This window comes from Plodia interpunctella, chromosome 7, assembly GCF_027563975.2.
Source record: "Plodia interpunctella isolate USDA-ARS_2022_Savannah chromosome 7, ilPloInte3.2, whole genome shotgun sequence".
NCBI classification, from domain to species: domain Eukaryota; kingdom Metazoa; phylum Arthropoda; class Insecta; order Lepidoptera; family Pyralidae; genus Plodia; species Plodia interpunctella.
The window spans coordinates 8,110,536-8,125,582 of NC_071300.1; the positions used below are offsets into that span (position 1 = coordinate 8,110,536).

The 15,047-nt window shown below is 39.0% G+C and overlaps 1 protein-coding gene across 14 annotated transcripts in view; it reads left to right on the forward strand.

The window, feature by feature from the left end:
- Efa6 (Exchange factor for Arf 6) overlaps nucleotides 1-15,047 on the forward strand; it is a 29,567-nt gene that overhangs the window by 10,059 nt on the left and 4,461 nt on the right. For 2 of the 14 annotated variants that reach the window (XM_053748199.1, XM_053748209.2), the window contains exons 3-18: nucleotides 856-909; nucleotides 1,643-1,727; nucleotides 5,121-5,381; nucleotides 5,790-5,921; nucleotides 6,594-6,702; nucleotides 7,359-7,486; nucleotides 8,089-8,208; nucleotides 8,958-9,079; nucleotides 9,314-9,666; nucleotides 10,926-11,101; nucleotides 11,415-11,608; nucleotides 12,100-12,295; nucleotides 12,724-12,923; nucleotides 13,785-13,911; nucleotides 14,447-14,548; nucleotides 14,700-14,844. In XM_053748199.1, the coding sequence (XP_053604174.1) occupies nucleotides 856-909; nucleotides 1,643-1,727; nucleotides 5,121-5,381; nucleotides 5,790-5,921; nucleotides 6,594-6,702; nucleotides 7,359-7,486; nucleotides 8,089-8,208; nucleotides 8,958-9,079; nucleotides 9,314-9,666; nucleotides 10,926-11,101; nucleotides 11,415-11,608; nucleotides 12,100-12,295; nucleotides 12,724-12,923; nucleotides 13,785-13,911; nucleotides 14,447-14,548; nucleotides 14,700-14,844 (2,504 nt within the window). The remainder of the gene's footprint in view (nucleotides 1-855; nucleotides 910-1,642; nucleotides 1,728-5,120; nucleotides 5,382-5,789; nucleotides 5,922-6,593; nucleotides 6,703-7,358; nucleotides 7,487-8,088; nucleotides 8,209-8,957; nucleotides 9,080-9,313; nucleotides 9,667-10,925; nucleotides 11,102-11,414; nucleotides 11,609-12,099; nucleotides 12,296-12,723; nucleotides 12,924-13,784; nucleotides 13,912-14,446; nucleotides 14,549-14,699; nucleotides 14,845-15,047) is intronic. The other 12 variants (XM_053748202.1, XM_053748214.2, XM_053748204.1 and 9 more) reach the window with 9 other exon arrangements.

Genomic DNA, 15,047 nt, shown 5'->3' on the forward strand with positions numbered 1-15,047 from the left:
TCTAACCAGTTGGGGTTGTTTTTGGGAGAGGCCATGACTCCTTGTGGCTAAGATCACAACATCTAACTACTATTAAATAACAATTGAGACACGATTTTGACCTCACATTAGCAGAATTGACACCCAGGTCGCGGATAGGAATTTGGCTCGCTTATTAAAACATCAATGCAGCCGCTATCGGTCGGTAACATTAATAACTCTAATTCAGTGATCGCGTTATGCCGGGCAGGGCCTGGGCACGCAAGGCTGCAATTCACATTTCACACTTTATTGTGCTAGTCTGGTCAGTCGTCACAACTTTTTAGTAAGGCCATGGATTGACACCGGCGATTGTTAACAGCGACTGCATTATTCAACCTTTTGTAGGTGCTAAAGAGAAAACCAATTTGGCCCCACACGCGCGCCGTCAGTCACGTCGAGGCATCTTCTATTTACCACATTTACGTCTAAAAAAATATTCTAAGGTTCACCTTTGAATATTTTTTATTATTATCGAATATTTTTATTGAATATCAATTCGATCGAATAGGGAAAATCTTCTATTCTTCTTATTTTTTTACACAACCTACCGCCACCACCACCCGCCGGTCCTACCACTGTAGTCTCAACTCAAAATGTATTTTTAAAAATAACTCTTTAGTTGCTGTTGCCGATGCCGAAATTGATTTCCTCCGACAACTTGTAATCAAGATTATATCTCGACAGAAGTATACAAATAAGCCCCTATTGTTAGACTCTTTCGCTGTGTATTTAATGCTTCTATTTCAACTGATAAAACCAATAAAGTAATCTCTGTGATTTGTGTTTCATATAATTTGTCTTATTGTAATTTAAGAATCGTTGTCATTGTTACAGTTTTAAAATGCTTACGGCTCTCATCGGATCCCGTCACATTAAGACTGAAAAAGGGTAAGTGTTCTATGGTTCTATTTTATTATTATTCAACTATAAAATACTGTTTTTGACTTACCGGACGACGTAAACTTTTTTCTGATTCGATTCCTTCCCAAGCGAAACTTTTTCATTATCCCTCATGTTAATTAACTTTGTATTTTCGGCATCTAAAAACCGCAAAACCGTGTGATGTGAATGATGTCAAAGTTCGAGTGAACTATGACATTCGACTGCTCCCGACATGCCGGCTGCAGCTAATAAACTTCGTTTATCCTCCTGGGTTGTTTGCGAAGTAAGCCGCAGCAAATAACTGCAATACACTCATTTTATACGTGGCTCGAGGGATCAAGGGTTCACCCCGTAATCATCTGGTATATATACAAAAATGTCTCGAAATTCTGAAGTTATTTTATTTTACTCGAACAAAATAGTTATCCTAAAAAATCACTCTTTTATAGTGATAAAAGCTAGTGAGTTTTATTAAGAACAATGAGACTTTTGCAGTGATATTATTTAACTAGATTTTGCCAGCGGCATCGCCTGCATCAATTTAGTTTTTCACCCCTTTTAACATCTATATGGAGTTTCAAAATTTCCTTTCTGCGATGCATTCTTGATCAGTGTGAGTCGGCTCGTGCCATGTTCCAGTATTTACTGATCACGACACCTGATAGATACGTATTAATAAATCTTAAAGACCTAAATGGGATTTATGGTGAGATGTACAATATGTTGATGTATATTTCAGACCCACAAGTCAAAGACAGCGTTCGAAGGTATTTAGCAGCAGCCGCAGAGAGGCGCTCAAGCATCGCACGCATCAACCACGACAAGTAAGTTTTCATTTATGTACAGTCAACAGCACATAACATCATCCTCATCATCATCTCTTCTTTTCTGCCCACTGCTGAGCAAAGGCTCTTTTTTACGCCAATGTTTTATATTTGTGCTAATCTAATCCGCGTACGTATATGTAGATGAGCAGATAACCTACCCAAAATCATTGCAAACTCTCCTCTATTACATAGTTTCCCTGTATGAAACTATGTATAATAGAGGATTACCCTGCATGAAACTATGTGATAGAGGAGGATATCCGGTGGACTATACTAACCGAGGCTTCGTGGATATTGCGATCTAGTACCTATATTTTATTCTGCCGGTGTACCAAATTTCATTCACCATCCACTAATGTTTGTATTTTTATATATATTGGGTTTATTATTCTATTTACTAGAAGGTATTTTGGCATTTCTTCTCTTCTCAGCAGTGGAAACGCTAATACGTAGTTTGTATCTTTTTGAAAAATTCTGATTGACGAGACGAAAAAATGCCTTTGAAGTTTAAATTCCTGGATAAATGCTTTTACGTTGACTTAGTTTAAATAGTTAAAGTGTTTATAGTATTAGTAGGAACATTCTAAACAATTTGCAGTTTGGGCTAGCAATCTCGTAGTGTTGCGTTCTTCTCGCAATCTTGTTTGCGAGCGAACGAGAACTTTAACGTAATCATTATGTACTGCTAACTGCACGCGAACTAAAACGGATTTGAGACTAGCGGAACTCCAACGCTTTATGGCCGAGGATGTAACCGGGAATAACTGTAGTTATCCATAGGAGTACTTACTTACTGATATAGTAAATGTAGAAGTTTATTAATTTGCTCTTTTTTCAACTTAAAAACGGTTTGTGTGGAGAACGGTGAACAAGTCGATTGATCGAGAAGGATTCGGCTATCTCTCAGTCCCGGAAGAATTTTCCGTTTTGAAACCTTTACACGGGTGAAGCTGTGGGTAATAGCCATGTAGTTTATTTAATAGGTTGATTTACTGTTGTCTGTCAGTCAATCACAATTATATCCACTTGTTAATTGTATAAAAATATATTTTAAAGTTAAAACTCTATTGTATTCGTTAAAAATTCTATTGCTAAATAACTAAAATTTTCTTACCTACTTATTTTCTTACTTCAGTGCTCTACAATTTTTCTTATATATTTTAACTTTTTAAACACTTTGTGTTTAAAAAGCCCTGTGTTTCGGGAAAATTCTATTGCTGAAACCGAAATATTTTTACGTCTTTTTGGAATGAAGAAAAATAGAACATGTCTATGAAAATATATTTGCAAACAAACCAGCGATATATTAGAACGCCGTCGGTTGTGGAACACGTCAATAAAATAGTAATTTCCTCGCTTCCCTCAGTTTCCCTTGGGAAAAGATAAATTTCCGCGACTCCTTCCCGTTGTATCGGAAAAATAAAGTTTTGCCTTATTGCCTCAACATGTTTAATTAGAACTTGTGTAGCGTGTGGTTCCCGCACTAGAATAGAACTTCAATACATCCCGTGGATGTCGTATGAGGCGAGTAAGGTATAGAAAGCATTGACAGATGATAGGCAGCATCAATATTCACAAAGAGGGTGGACCTCGGACTTGAGCGAAAGTAAACACGCTCAAACGAGAGATATTTTTTTTAATTTCATCTAGAGTTTTCGTGTAATCGGAAGCGGGGCTTTTGACTTGACAACTGATTTCCGACGGTGATAACCATATGCGTCGCGGCTGTATGGGGGTGTCACCCCTTGGTCTGCCCCTCGCTTGTTTGATGATGAGTGATACGCCGTCACGCTTGGTTTATTTTAAGGTCCATACTAAATTTGTACTCGTTCCCGATTTGTAATATAAATAAGTGTGGATTAAGATTTTGTATGAGATACTGACTCAACACTGCTACTATATTTGTATGTAAATCACATAAACATCTTTGCTAAACCCAAGGCTGATATAATCATTTTCCGTCTTGAGTTGATCGATGATTTATATCCTTGTCTTGACAGAAATATCATAACACTATAACAACGCAATAAGATAAACAACTAAGTATTTAACTACAGTGCAACTTAAATACCACAGTTACTACTATCAGTTTATTTTCACCTATTTAGAGCACACTCGACCTGTGGTACAGTACTACTACTGTGTACAACTGGTTTTACAACAAAGGAACGGACGTGTCCGTCTCTGTGCTATCATTGGAGAGATAAATATGAATTTATACACACGTCTAAAATACTATAATTAAAAAAAAGTTTAATACAACCCTAATATTAAGCAATAAGTAGATCATAATAAAAAATATGTTTAGTTAGTTCGGTCGTTATTAAATAAGTTACTTACCCAGTTATGAACAACATTTTTCCAATTTAGTACAACTTGTTGTTGTGTTGATTTTAATAAACAGAATATGAGTCAACCTTGTTATCACAGAACATTGTTTACATTCTATTGTGGTTTATCAAGCGTGTCCTTTCTAATCTGTCAATGAAAATACCGCGCGACACATTCTGCCGTGTTTTTGCTTTTGTCATAGTTTTTCCTGGAACATTTAGGTTCTGAGGTTAAAGTCTTTCCCTCTTATTCATAAAAAAGTGCAGGTGCTGCAAATTTGCAGACGCATTTGTTGTATGCTTTATATATTCGTAGTATGTTTTAGAGTAGAGCGCACATTTTATTGTTTTCTGTGTATTCTCTACGTATTGTGCTTCGTCTATTGCAGATTGCTGCCTCTTGTGTACGTCGTGTTTGCGCCATAAAAGTTAATGTTTCACCGGACCACTATCTTTTGTGTCATGAGAAGATGTGATTGTCTTTAAGTACTCATTTCAACTGCACATAAAAATACTTCAGTTTGAACACCAAAACATGTTAAATTATTGTACTGAAAAACAAAAGATGTTTTGATTTCAAAATACAATGCAGGCGTGAAAAATTCCAATCGTTTTTAAATTAGACGAAATAGTTGGACAGATAGACGCAATTCTCTGGTCAATTCTATTTGATAGTTGTAGTTGACCTCAATTGACTTCAGTCTGAATGGGTCGCAATATTGGCATATTAGAGAAAATTTGCGGGCTTGACATTCCTACTCGGACGTGCAAAATTTCTTATAATCGATTTACCTTTTCGGACACTCATTTCTAACATCTTAATTCAGTTTGCCATGCTAAATGTAGGGCGTGTGAATTAGATCTTGTAGTTTTGTAATTAATATGAATATTTTTGAGCTATTTGTCAATTATGAATATTCAATTATGAGTATCGATAAACTTTGTTTCCTTTAAACGTGAAAAATATATAGGAAATAACAGTTAACATATTAGAAATATCTCATAGTGATGTACTCGTATGTGATTTTAATCACGATATTTCTTAACATTTTCCCCACAGATCGAGCTCCCCACCGTCGAGTAACTCCAATTCGAACTCAACCAGCAACTCGTCTAGCAACTCGTCCAGCAACGGGTCGGGCGTGCAGTCGGGCGATAGTTGTGAGAACCTTTTACCAGACGAAAAGCCGCGGCGGCCGCGCGCAAACCAACCCAAGTTCGAAGCCTATATGATGACTGGAGACCTCATGTTGAACTTGTCAAGAGTAGAGCACCCACATTACAACCACCACGCACCCACACATCGAACACATTATCACAGGTAAGACATTATATTGTAATCTATGCCTTGGTCTAACCAATCCAAGTTCTAGTAACGGATCGGGGCATTGATCGGTGTGGGCGTCGCTACTGTTGAATAAAATGACTTTTCTGACTTTTGAAAATCGGTAATTTTGATCCAAATATATCTATATGGAGATTGATAAACCATCCAATCGTGTATGGGCCACATAAATCGTATTGTTTGACAGTGATAAACTTATGGCTCCTGAGTAGGTACAATCACACAAAAGAAGCCTAAAATGCATTTAATTAACCTAACCTTTTCCTGAAAGAAAAGTTTTTCAGAAGTGAAATTTAACAGGATGTATTTTGTTTTAATGTATGTATTTTCCTTAAGACGTCGACCTACGTCTAGCACAAAGCATTGATGATTAACAGTGAATAGACATTACCCCGTCAGGTACAACTCGACGCCGGCGTCGCCCAGCGACAGCCGCAGCTGCGCGCGCGCAGACCTCGCGCAGCGACACAACTCCTCTCCCGACACGGCGCTCGTCAGCGAACATGCCACCAAGATGTAAGTCTAGCCTAGCGTTTATTACGGCACTAGTCTTCTACTTTTTAACCCGAGTGTTTTATTGCTAATTAACACACCAGTAATAGTAGATAAGTCTAGTTTTATGTAAAGTTTTGACGTAAATTAGTGATGTGATGTATAATCATCATAAGTTGAATAAAGAATTTTTACAATTTTGACAACTTTTGGCGATATCTGTGGCTTAGTCGTCATCATGCCGAACTGCTATGCTGGTGGTTCGGGTTCGAGCCCCGGTCATGTCAACATGGATAATGATATTTTTCAGATTGATCTGGATTTTGGATGTATATCTATCTATTATGCATATATATGTTATAAAATATAGTATCGTTGAATTAGTATCCCATAACACAAGTCTCGAACTTACTTGGGGCTAACTCAATCTTTGTGATTTTTATGAAAAAATCACAAAGATTGAGGCGGCTGGGCGTAAAACCATCTCTGATATGAATCAGAGATGGTTTTACGCCCAGTATTTTTGTTAGTTTCTTCCCAAACATTCCAGTTGAGTTTACGGCCGACTTTTTGGGAAAATACTGGTAGTAAACCCATATATATGTAGATATATTTATTTATTTGTAATATAATTATTTGTTTGGTATGTATGTAATATAATGTAATTATTATATATATTTGTATGACAACTTGCAGGTTCATATCGCAGCCGGCGTCGCCGGCGGGCGGCGCGGCGTCCAATGACCAGCTGTCGTCCAGACCCCCGCACACTGTAAGAACTTCACGCTCAGAAGACCACCTGCAGGTTTGTTTATCAAGGTCTAACCAATTATTTAGAAATTACACCTCCACAGGCACTGTTTCACGTTAAACTTTAAATTATATAGTATTTCTCAAAGCTGCAAACTATTAGTATTTCGGAACGACCATTGTTGACAAGAAATGCCGAAAGGAACTCATTTGAACAGTGTTAGTCTGTACAACTGAAGAAAGAATGTACATATTTTATGTATTAATAATAAATAATGTTAGACTGTTTTTACATTTTAAATTGCCGTTGTTGTGTTGTGGTTCTTAACATATACCAACTTATAGGTGGTCTTTAGATTAAAAGAATAGGGTCTGCTAAGCTCTCTAAAGTTTACAATATTCAGAAGATTGTTTCATCTATGCAACGCACACGACTGTACGTAAAATAGTACTACATATTAGTACTATTTGACAGCTCAGAGTGCAATTTTGTACCTATTCGGTGCACAATATTTTTTGCTTGATTAACAATCAATTATAAACAATCTTCTCACAATAGGTATATTGTTAAAATTTGTTGAGAATAAATCGAATATTAGTTCAAACACATATACATTCTAACATAAAACATGTTCCTGTAAAGTCATAAAAATACGTGATGATTTTACATAATAAGGGTTGTAAGACTGACTTTACAACAAGACACGAAAGTTTCAGAAGGAGTCCTCCCTGAGCGCGGTGGCGGTGGACATGGAGGAGGACGTGACGTCATCGCTCAACACACTGCTGGACGCGCGCCCGGACTCTGCCACGCCCGCTCCAGGCTCCGACAGGGACCGGTATATATACTCTGTTACTCTGTTTCTCTCTCTCTCATCTGAGCGGGTTTCCCGTGTAGCTATAGGTAATACTGCAATACGCACTGTTAAGAACTTTTGATGAAAAATACGTGTATTGCTATCTCTGTCATCCTTAGCCCGACCTCCCTTATGTTTTGCGATATATATATAAACTTTCCACTCGCAAGAAAAAGGGTAGGGTTGGGGTTACCAGCTTCATACGCGGCTGTAACGCTCCGAAGCGTCAGCGTAAAAAATAAACCTGTAAAGGAAAATGTCAAATTTCTCAATATAAATGCATGTCAATTTGTTTAAGTACTTTTTTGGCTTTATGCCTGTCAAAAATGTTTGTGGCCAGGTCGTTACCTGGCAGCAGAAACAAATGTTTAATACTAGTTGCGCCCCGAGGCTGGGAATTTTGGGTAACACAAACATCCCCACACACAAACATCCTCCCAAACTTTCAATATTAGGAGGATGGTTTACGCCCTGGCATCAACGTAAGTTTAATGCATTTATTTACTATTGAAATTTGATCAAAACCGGCCCAGCGCTTCAGCAGTGAGAGCGTGACAGACAGACTTTCGCATTTATATAATTAGTATGTGCAGGATCGTGTGGACGTACAACGCCCCCGTGTCGAGCGCCAGCGAGCGCACGCACTGCAATGGTTCTGGAGCCACTTCTAATTCCACCTCCATCTCCGACGGAATGTCACAGAGGTATTTTATTTATAGTTTAAAATCTCAAAAAATGTATGTCAGATGCCTTTAGGCGACTTGAATTAAATCTGACATCACTGTTAGCACTAACACACTCAAAAAGAAGATTATTTTCAAAATACTTTTTTCTTATCGTGTCGACTCGGTTAAATTGTGTAGCAATGCGACGCTACCTGATACGTACGGGTATACACTTTCAACTAAATATGGTTTGAACGAGATATAGTCAAAAGTCATAACGACTACCGATAGCCTATTTCTGTCGCAGCCATCTGGTTAATTGGTAGGCTACCCATTTCACGTCAGCCGTATTCAAGCCAACTTGTCAAACGTTAAATAAATAAAATAAATAAATATATTAGGACAAATCACACAGATTGAGCTAGCCCCAAAGTAAGTTCGAGACTTGTGTTATGGGATACTAACTCAACGATACTATACAACGTTGATTGATGCTAGTTCAATAATGATCGGTCTAGGCGTTCAATTGAATGCCGGCGTTTAATTAATGGCCTAGCTTTCCAAATAAATAACTGATTTAAATGATATAAATTAAGTTACAAAAAGTAACCTTTCGACCCCCTATATAATTGTATATCTAAATGTAACCGGTAAAAGAAAAATATATTTTTTATAACGAGTAACAAACTAGTATCTAATCAACGACCGTCCCCATGTTTATAATATAATATATGCCTAAACTACGGAACATATAGTGTGCGAGTGCACTACAAGCCGTGCTGCCGCAGGTCGTCGTCGCCCGCGTCGCCGACGTCGGTGTCGTCGTCCGTGATGTCCTCGCGCGCCTCGCCGCCGCCGCCGCGCGCGCTGCAGCCGCTACAGCCGCTGCAGCACCACCACAGGCTCAACGGTAATGAGTATACCTTACGTCGCAGGCAGATACAGGTATAGGGGTAGTCTAAACGTATTAGATTTGCATGAGAAGACACGAATTCGAGCGGTGACATCTTTTTCATATTCTGAATAATCATCTTGTTCATATTAGATAAATTTGTAACAGTAATTACTGGAAACTTGATTGGTTTTTCTGTATAACTATTTGTTTCTCAAAATAAAAATATAATAAAACAGAATATTTTCCCAGGTGACATGAGTCTCTCGGAAGCCGTGTCCAACATATCTAGTCCGGACTACCAAGACCAAGACGACATGTTCGAAACTGGACGAGAGTGTCCCAGAATGGAGCTCTCAGACCCCTCAGACTCGGACTCCACGATATTGGTCTCCGAGCCCTGCCACAAGCGAGCCAAGTCCAACTCCGACCACAGCGACCGAACTCTCAACGGAGAGAACGATTACCGGATAGTCATACAGGTGAAGGGACCGGACAAACAGAATGCCAATACCAATAATTCGAATGAGAATGTAAATAATAATAATTGTACGCAGAATGGAAAAGAAAACGGACATAATTCGCCAGAGAATCAAGGGTACCAGGTGAGGGGACGAGAGACCTAGTTTTCTGTGTGGTTGTGTGCTTTCATTAATTCTCACGCAGTATTTAATTTTTGCGTAGTCTCATTGTAGTAAAGGTGTGTTTATACTTGAGTGGGGATATAAGCATTCGCTCGTTTAGTATAAACGCACCTTATCGTTGTTAAAATGTTCCGTTGTGCTAACAATATTATTTGAAATTTACCCAATACAGTTGTGCGCCAATCACCACGCGAATTCACGATGCGTAAAAGATAGAGCGTTAGGTTGTGAGTGAAATAGTGCGAACGAAGACGCGACTACTAGCATTTCGCCGTGTTCGCATGTGATTCGCGCATGAATGTATTTTGCGCTTCAACCTATGAAATCTATCACGAGCTTAATCATAAATTCTATTTTGTCATTTGTAGTCCTAGGTAAATAGTTGTTTCTAATATTTAAAATGTGCTAACAATAATATTTGACATTTAGGCTTCACATTTAGAATTCACATAAGCGTTTGCCATTTATACTAGAGTAACATAATAATATAATGGTGAATAATGCATAGTTTACCCAAAGTTACAGAGCTATTGTGCACAATAACTATAAAAGAGCGTCATCATTTTTCAAAAATTGCTAAATGCATTATGCTACAGTGGGAGTGTGACTAGGACAATATAATTTTAATTTTACAGCCATGCAGTCTACATCTGCGATTTGTTTTCTGGGACTCTGTTGCTAAGGTCTGTAGGCTCTTGCAGAGCATAAACAAAGATATTCGATATCTCTTTGTTTTACTATGTATTGTTTTGTTGCACAGAAAAAATAACTTTATAATTATGGTGATAAAGTGCAAATATCGACACTGGTAGCTTATGTGTTTCTAGACCGGTCAATTCAGCGAAATAGTGCTGTAACTATTTTTGTTGTTGTTTGTATACTATTATATATGGACATATAGTCCATATATATTTATTTCATCTAGATTTGTTAGCACACAGATTATGTTAGCACTTAGTAAGTTTGAGACTTGTGTTATGGGATACTACCTCAACGATACTGTTATAACATATACAGATATACAAACATGTATACATAAAGGGTCTTTTTACGTTGACCCCGGGTTTCGCGACTTCACAACCACAAACGCAACCCGGATGCGATCCATGCAGTGATAAACATCCAAGACCCAGGTCAATCTGAAAAAGATCATTTTCCATCTTACATACTATGTAAGTAATCTAAATTTATGAAGTATGTTATAAAATGATTATTTCCAGGAGCTGTGCAGTGGTTCAGACGGTGGTTCTGACGAGGGTTCTGACGGCGACTCGCTACATTCGTTCCACTACAGCCCCAAGGCTGTGGACATACCGTCTGCTGAGAGGCTGGCCAAGAGGCTGTACCACTTGGACGGGTTCAAGAAGTCTGACGTTTCGAGGCATCTTAGTAAAAAGTTAGTATTTCTAATGCAATGGGGTCCACCCGCGTGAGTTTTGGGACAAAAAGTACTTTACTTTCAATTGATTGATTTTCACCCATATACCAAATTTTTATCGAAATCGGTGCAGTAGTTTTTAAGTGATAGTGTAACAAGTAGTGTCACAAAATAGAACGTAGAAGTAATAAAGCAGAAAGTAGGAGTTATTGATAGGTCATTTCATGTATTTTGACATCTCTAATTTTGAGAGACTCCATTAATATAAATTAGCATATTTTTTGCAATTTTTGGTAGATGTTCCTGTTCTTACTTTTTCATATCTCCACAGTAACGAATTCTCCCGCGCAGTAGCAGAAGAATACGTGCGCCACTTCTCATTCGCGGGCGCTACGCTAGACGCGGCGCTGCGAGCGTTCTTGGCACGGTTCGCTCTGAGCGGCGAGACGCAGGAACGCGAGCGGGTGTTGGTTCACTTCAGCAGGCGGTATCTCGAATGCAACCCTGCATCTTTTAATTCACAAGGTACTTATGTGATACAATTTCAACTAATAGATGTCTTATATACGCTAGAAATGTATTTTCACTTTTCATACTCGTAAAGTTTGACCTAATGTTGAGATATAAGCTGCCTAAGATTTAAGCCCTGGAGCATAAAGTAAAATCTTCGTTTTGCTCAAGAACATAAAATAAAATCTCATACAAAAGTAAAATGCTCTAGAACAAAAAATGTAAAATATTCGGCTAGTAATTGGCTGAGTGTTTTAATTCACACATTCTACTTTCACAAATATTACAATGCTTATTCATAGTATTGTTATTAATTTCCTTGCACAACTTGACAGGTTTTTATTTACTGAGTTCTATCACCAAAAATAATTAACTAGGATTGTTTTTTTCTAAAATCGGTTTCTCTTCTTTTCTTGTGTTACGCTTTCGTAGCACAATAAATAGCACGGTATATTAAAAAGGAATATGTATTGTGTTATGTATCAAATTGTGTGTTGCGCCGACAGACGCGGTGCACACGCTAACGTGCGCCCTCATGCTGCTCAACACGGACCTGCACGGCTGCGGCGGCGCCTTCCGGCGGATGTCGTGTGCGGAGTTCGTGGACAACCTCGCCGAGCTCAACGACGGCGACAACTTCCCCAGGGACACGCTCAAGCAGCTCTACCACGCGATACGCACGCAGCCGCTGCAGTGGGCTTTGTACGTTTGCTTCCTCAGTCACTAAATTACAGTTTTCAGGAGGAGAAATAGTAATTTCTCTCTCATAATGTCATCGATAATTGCCAGACTATTGACACGCATATCTTGACGTCATCATGCCATCCTGATAACCTCTTATACATTCCCTTCTTCAGCCACTAAATGACAGGTTTCAGGAGGTACTTCTAACGTCATCGATAGTTCTCAGATCTATTATTATTCATTAACATATTCGTTTTCTATGCACTTCTCATGTTGCATTATGATTGGATGCAAGTCACCTAAAATCACATTTTAAGACTTCATCCTCCATCATAAGCGACATCGTCGTAAATCGATAGTTCATCCTCGGCGTATCTCGATAATCACGCCCGGGCAAAATGCTTGTATACTATTTAGATATAATAAATCTATATTGAAATTACCAGGGACGCAGAATCGGGCGGCGGGGAGACGGCGGCGGGTGCGGGTGTGACGGGGGCGGGGGCGGGGGCTGGGGCGGGGGCGGGGGCGGCGGGGGCGCGCGTCGGCAACCCCTTCCTGGACGTGCCCGACCAGAGCCGCGCCGTGGAGTACAAGAAGGGCTACGTCATGAGGAAGTGCTGCTTCGACACCAACGGCAAGAAGAGTGAGTTACCATCGTTGAATCGATTATTTGTTCATCCTCCTCCTGGTTCATGGAGGACCTGAATTAGGCCAATGACAGGGCGATTGCTGTGGCTGTGGCTGCGGGCACGGGAAGAAATTGGAACAGGAGGTATTCCGATTCGGGGTGTTAATCTAAAATAACGTATTTATTTAAATATAACTCCTTTGTCAGTCCTACAAAAATTTTGGACGCCTTAGAAAGCTTAGCCTCTGTTTCGATTCCGTACTCCTGTATAGCCGTATTGATTTGTCTGCTATTTGGACCACAAAATAAATTAACCGTGTTTAAAGTGCCTAATGAGTGAACATACTCAACGACACTATCGCACTATACAATTTTTGACATTGACAGAACGAGAGTACATATTTTAACTTAAAGTATACTTCAACTTTTTAGGAATCTACAAAAAGTGCATGAACAATATGTTCATGCGCTTCAGGCTCTTCGACTCATTAAGCACCCTAAACGTTATATTAAATAATAAATAAATATTCACGAAGCTCACTCCACAACCTCACAGTCAGAGTACGTGGGAGGAGGGAAGAAGAGAGGAAATATTCGAATGACGACCTCGGTGGCGAAGTGGTAAAGTGCTTGCCTCTGAACCGAGAGGTCCCGGGTTTGATCCCCGGTCGGGTCATGATGGAAAATGATCTTTTTCTGATTGGCCCGGGTCTTGGATGTTTATCTATATATGTATTTGTTATAAAATATAGTATCGTTGAGTTAGTATCCCGTAACACAAGTCTCGAACTTACTTTGGGGCTAGCTCAATCTGTGTGATTTGTCCTAATATATTATCCTAATATATTATATTATTACCTCTAATCTCCCTTTTAGCGCCGTTCGGGCGCCGCGGCTGGAAGATGTTCTACTGCACGCTGCGCGACCTCGTGCTGTATCTGCACAAGGACGAGCACGGCTTCCGTCGCAGCCAGATGTCGGACAGCATACACAACGCTATCAGGTACACCGTTATATACTTTCACGTTTTCATTTTCTTGGTATTTATAAGTAATTTTTAACATTGGATTGACCGTTATTGTCATTTACAATTATTATTGGCGTGTTTCATTGCCTAAAATAAGTTTATCATCAATATTTTTTTCGCGTTTATTTCACTTGATCGAGTAGCAACGTTTAGTCGTATCCTTACATATTATGTACGATTTTTTTATGCGGTTTTCATCATTAGATAGTGTGATTCCTAAGAAAGGCTTAGGTTTATAATTATGTTACCCGAGCGAAGCCGGGATGAGCGGCTAGTAATGCCTAATTATTTGGTCATGCTAGTGTTCTAATTTGCAAAATGCCTAATTCTCAAAAGGATTGATTCTCCAAATGCCTTATACCTAAAGGATTAAGTCATAAAACGGCTTATCTTCTCAACCAATCTTCTTGAAATTTCTCGTACATTTTATTAAGATACGGAGAAAAACATAGGCTACGTTTTATTCTATAAAAAAGTACACTTCCTGTCAATGTGTTTGTCTTTCGTGCAGAATACACCACGCCTTAGCCACGAAAGCGACGGACTACACTAAGAAACAACACGTGTTCCGGTTGCAGACCGCCGACCAAGCAGAATACTTATTTCAGACGAGGTAATAAACATTGTTTTTTTCGAAAAGATGCGTTTTCCAACTGAAATTAAATTTACATATATTGGAGAGTGTGTAGTCGGTCTCAACTATCGACAAGACAGTAACAGCCGTACTGTCTATTGACATTTAAAGTTGAAATAATGATGTCCAGTGACTCGAAAGAGCTGTGTTCGTGGGTGGAGACGATCAACTTCGTGTGCGCGGCGTACTCGGCGCCGCCGCTGGCGGGCGCGGTGGGCTCGCAGCGCAAGTTCCAGCGCCCGCTGCTGCCCTGCACGCACACCAAGCTCAACATGGTGAGGACAATTCTAATAAATAAAACGTTCTTTTTTCAAATTGTATAATATTGTATAAATATCCATAGCGAAGCTGAACGTGGTGAGAAAAAATAAAGAAATAAAAAGTTCTTATTTCAAATATGCTGCATATTTGAAATAAGAACTTTTTATTTATTTTTATTTTTTTGTTAGTGTTAATTTAATAAGCTGAACAAAATGTT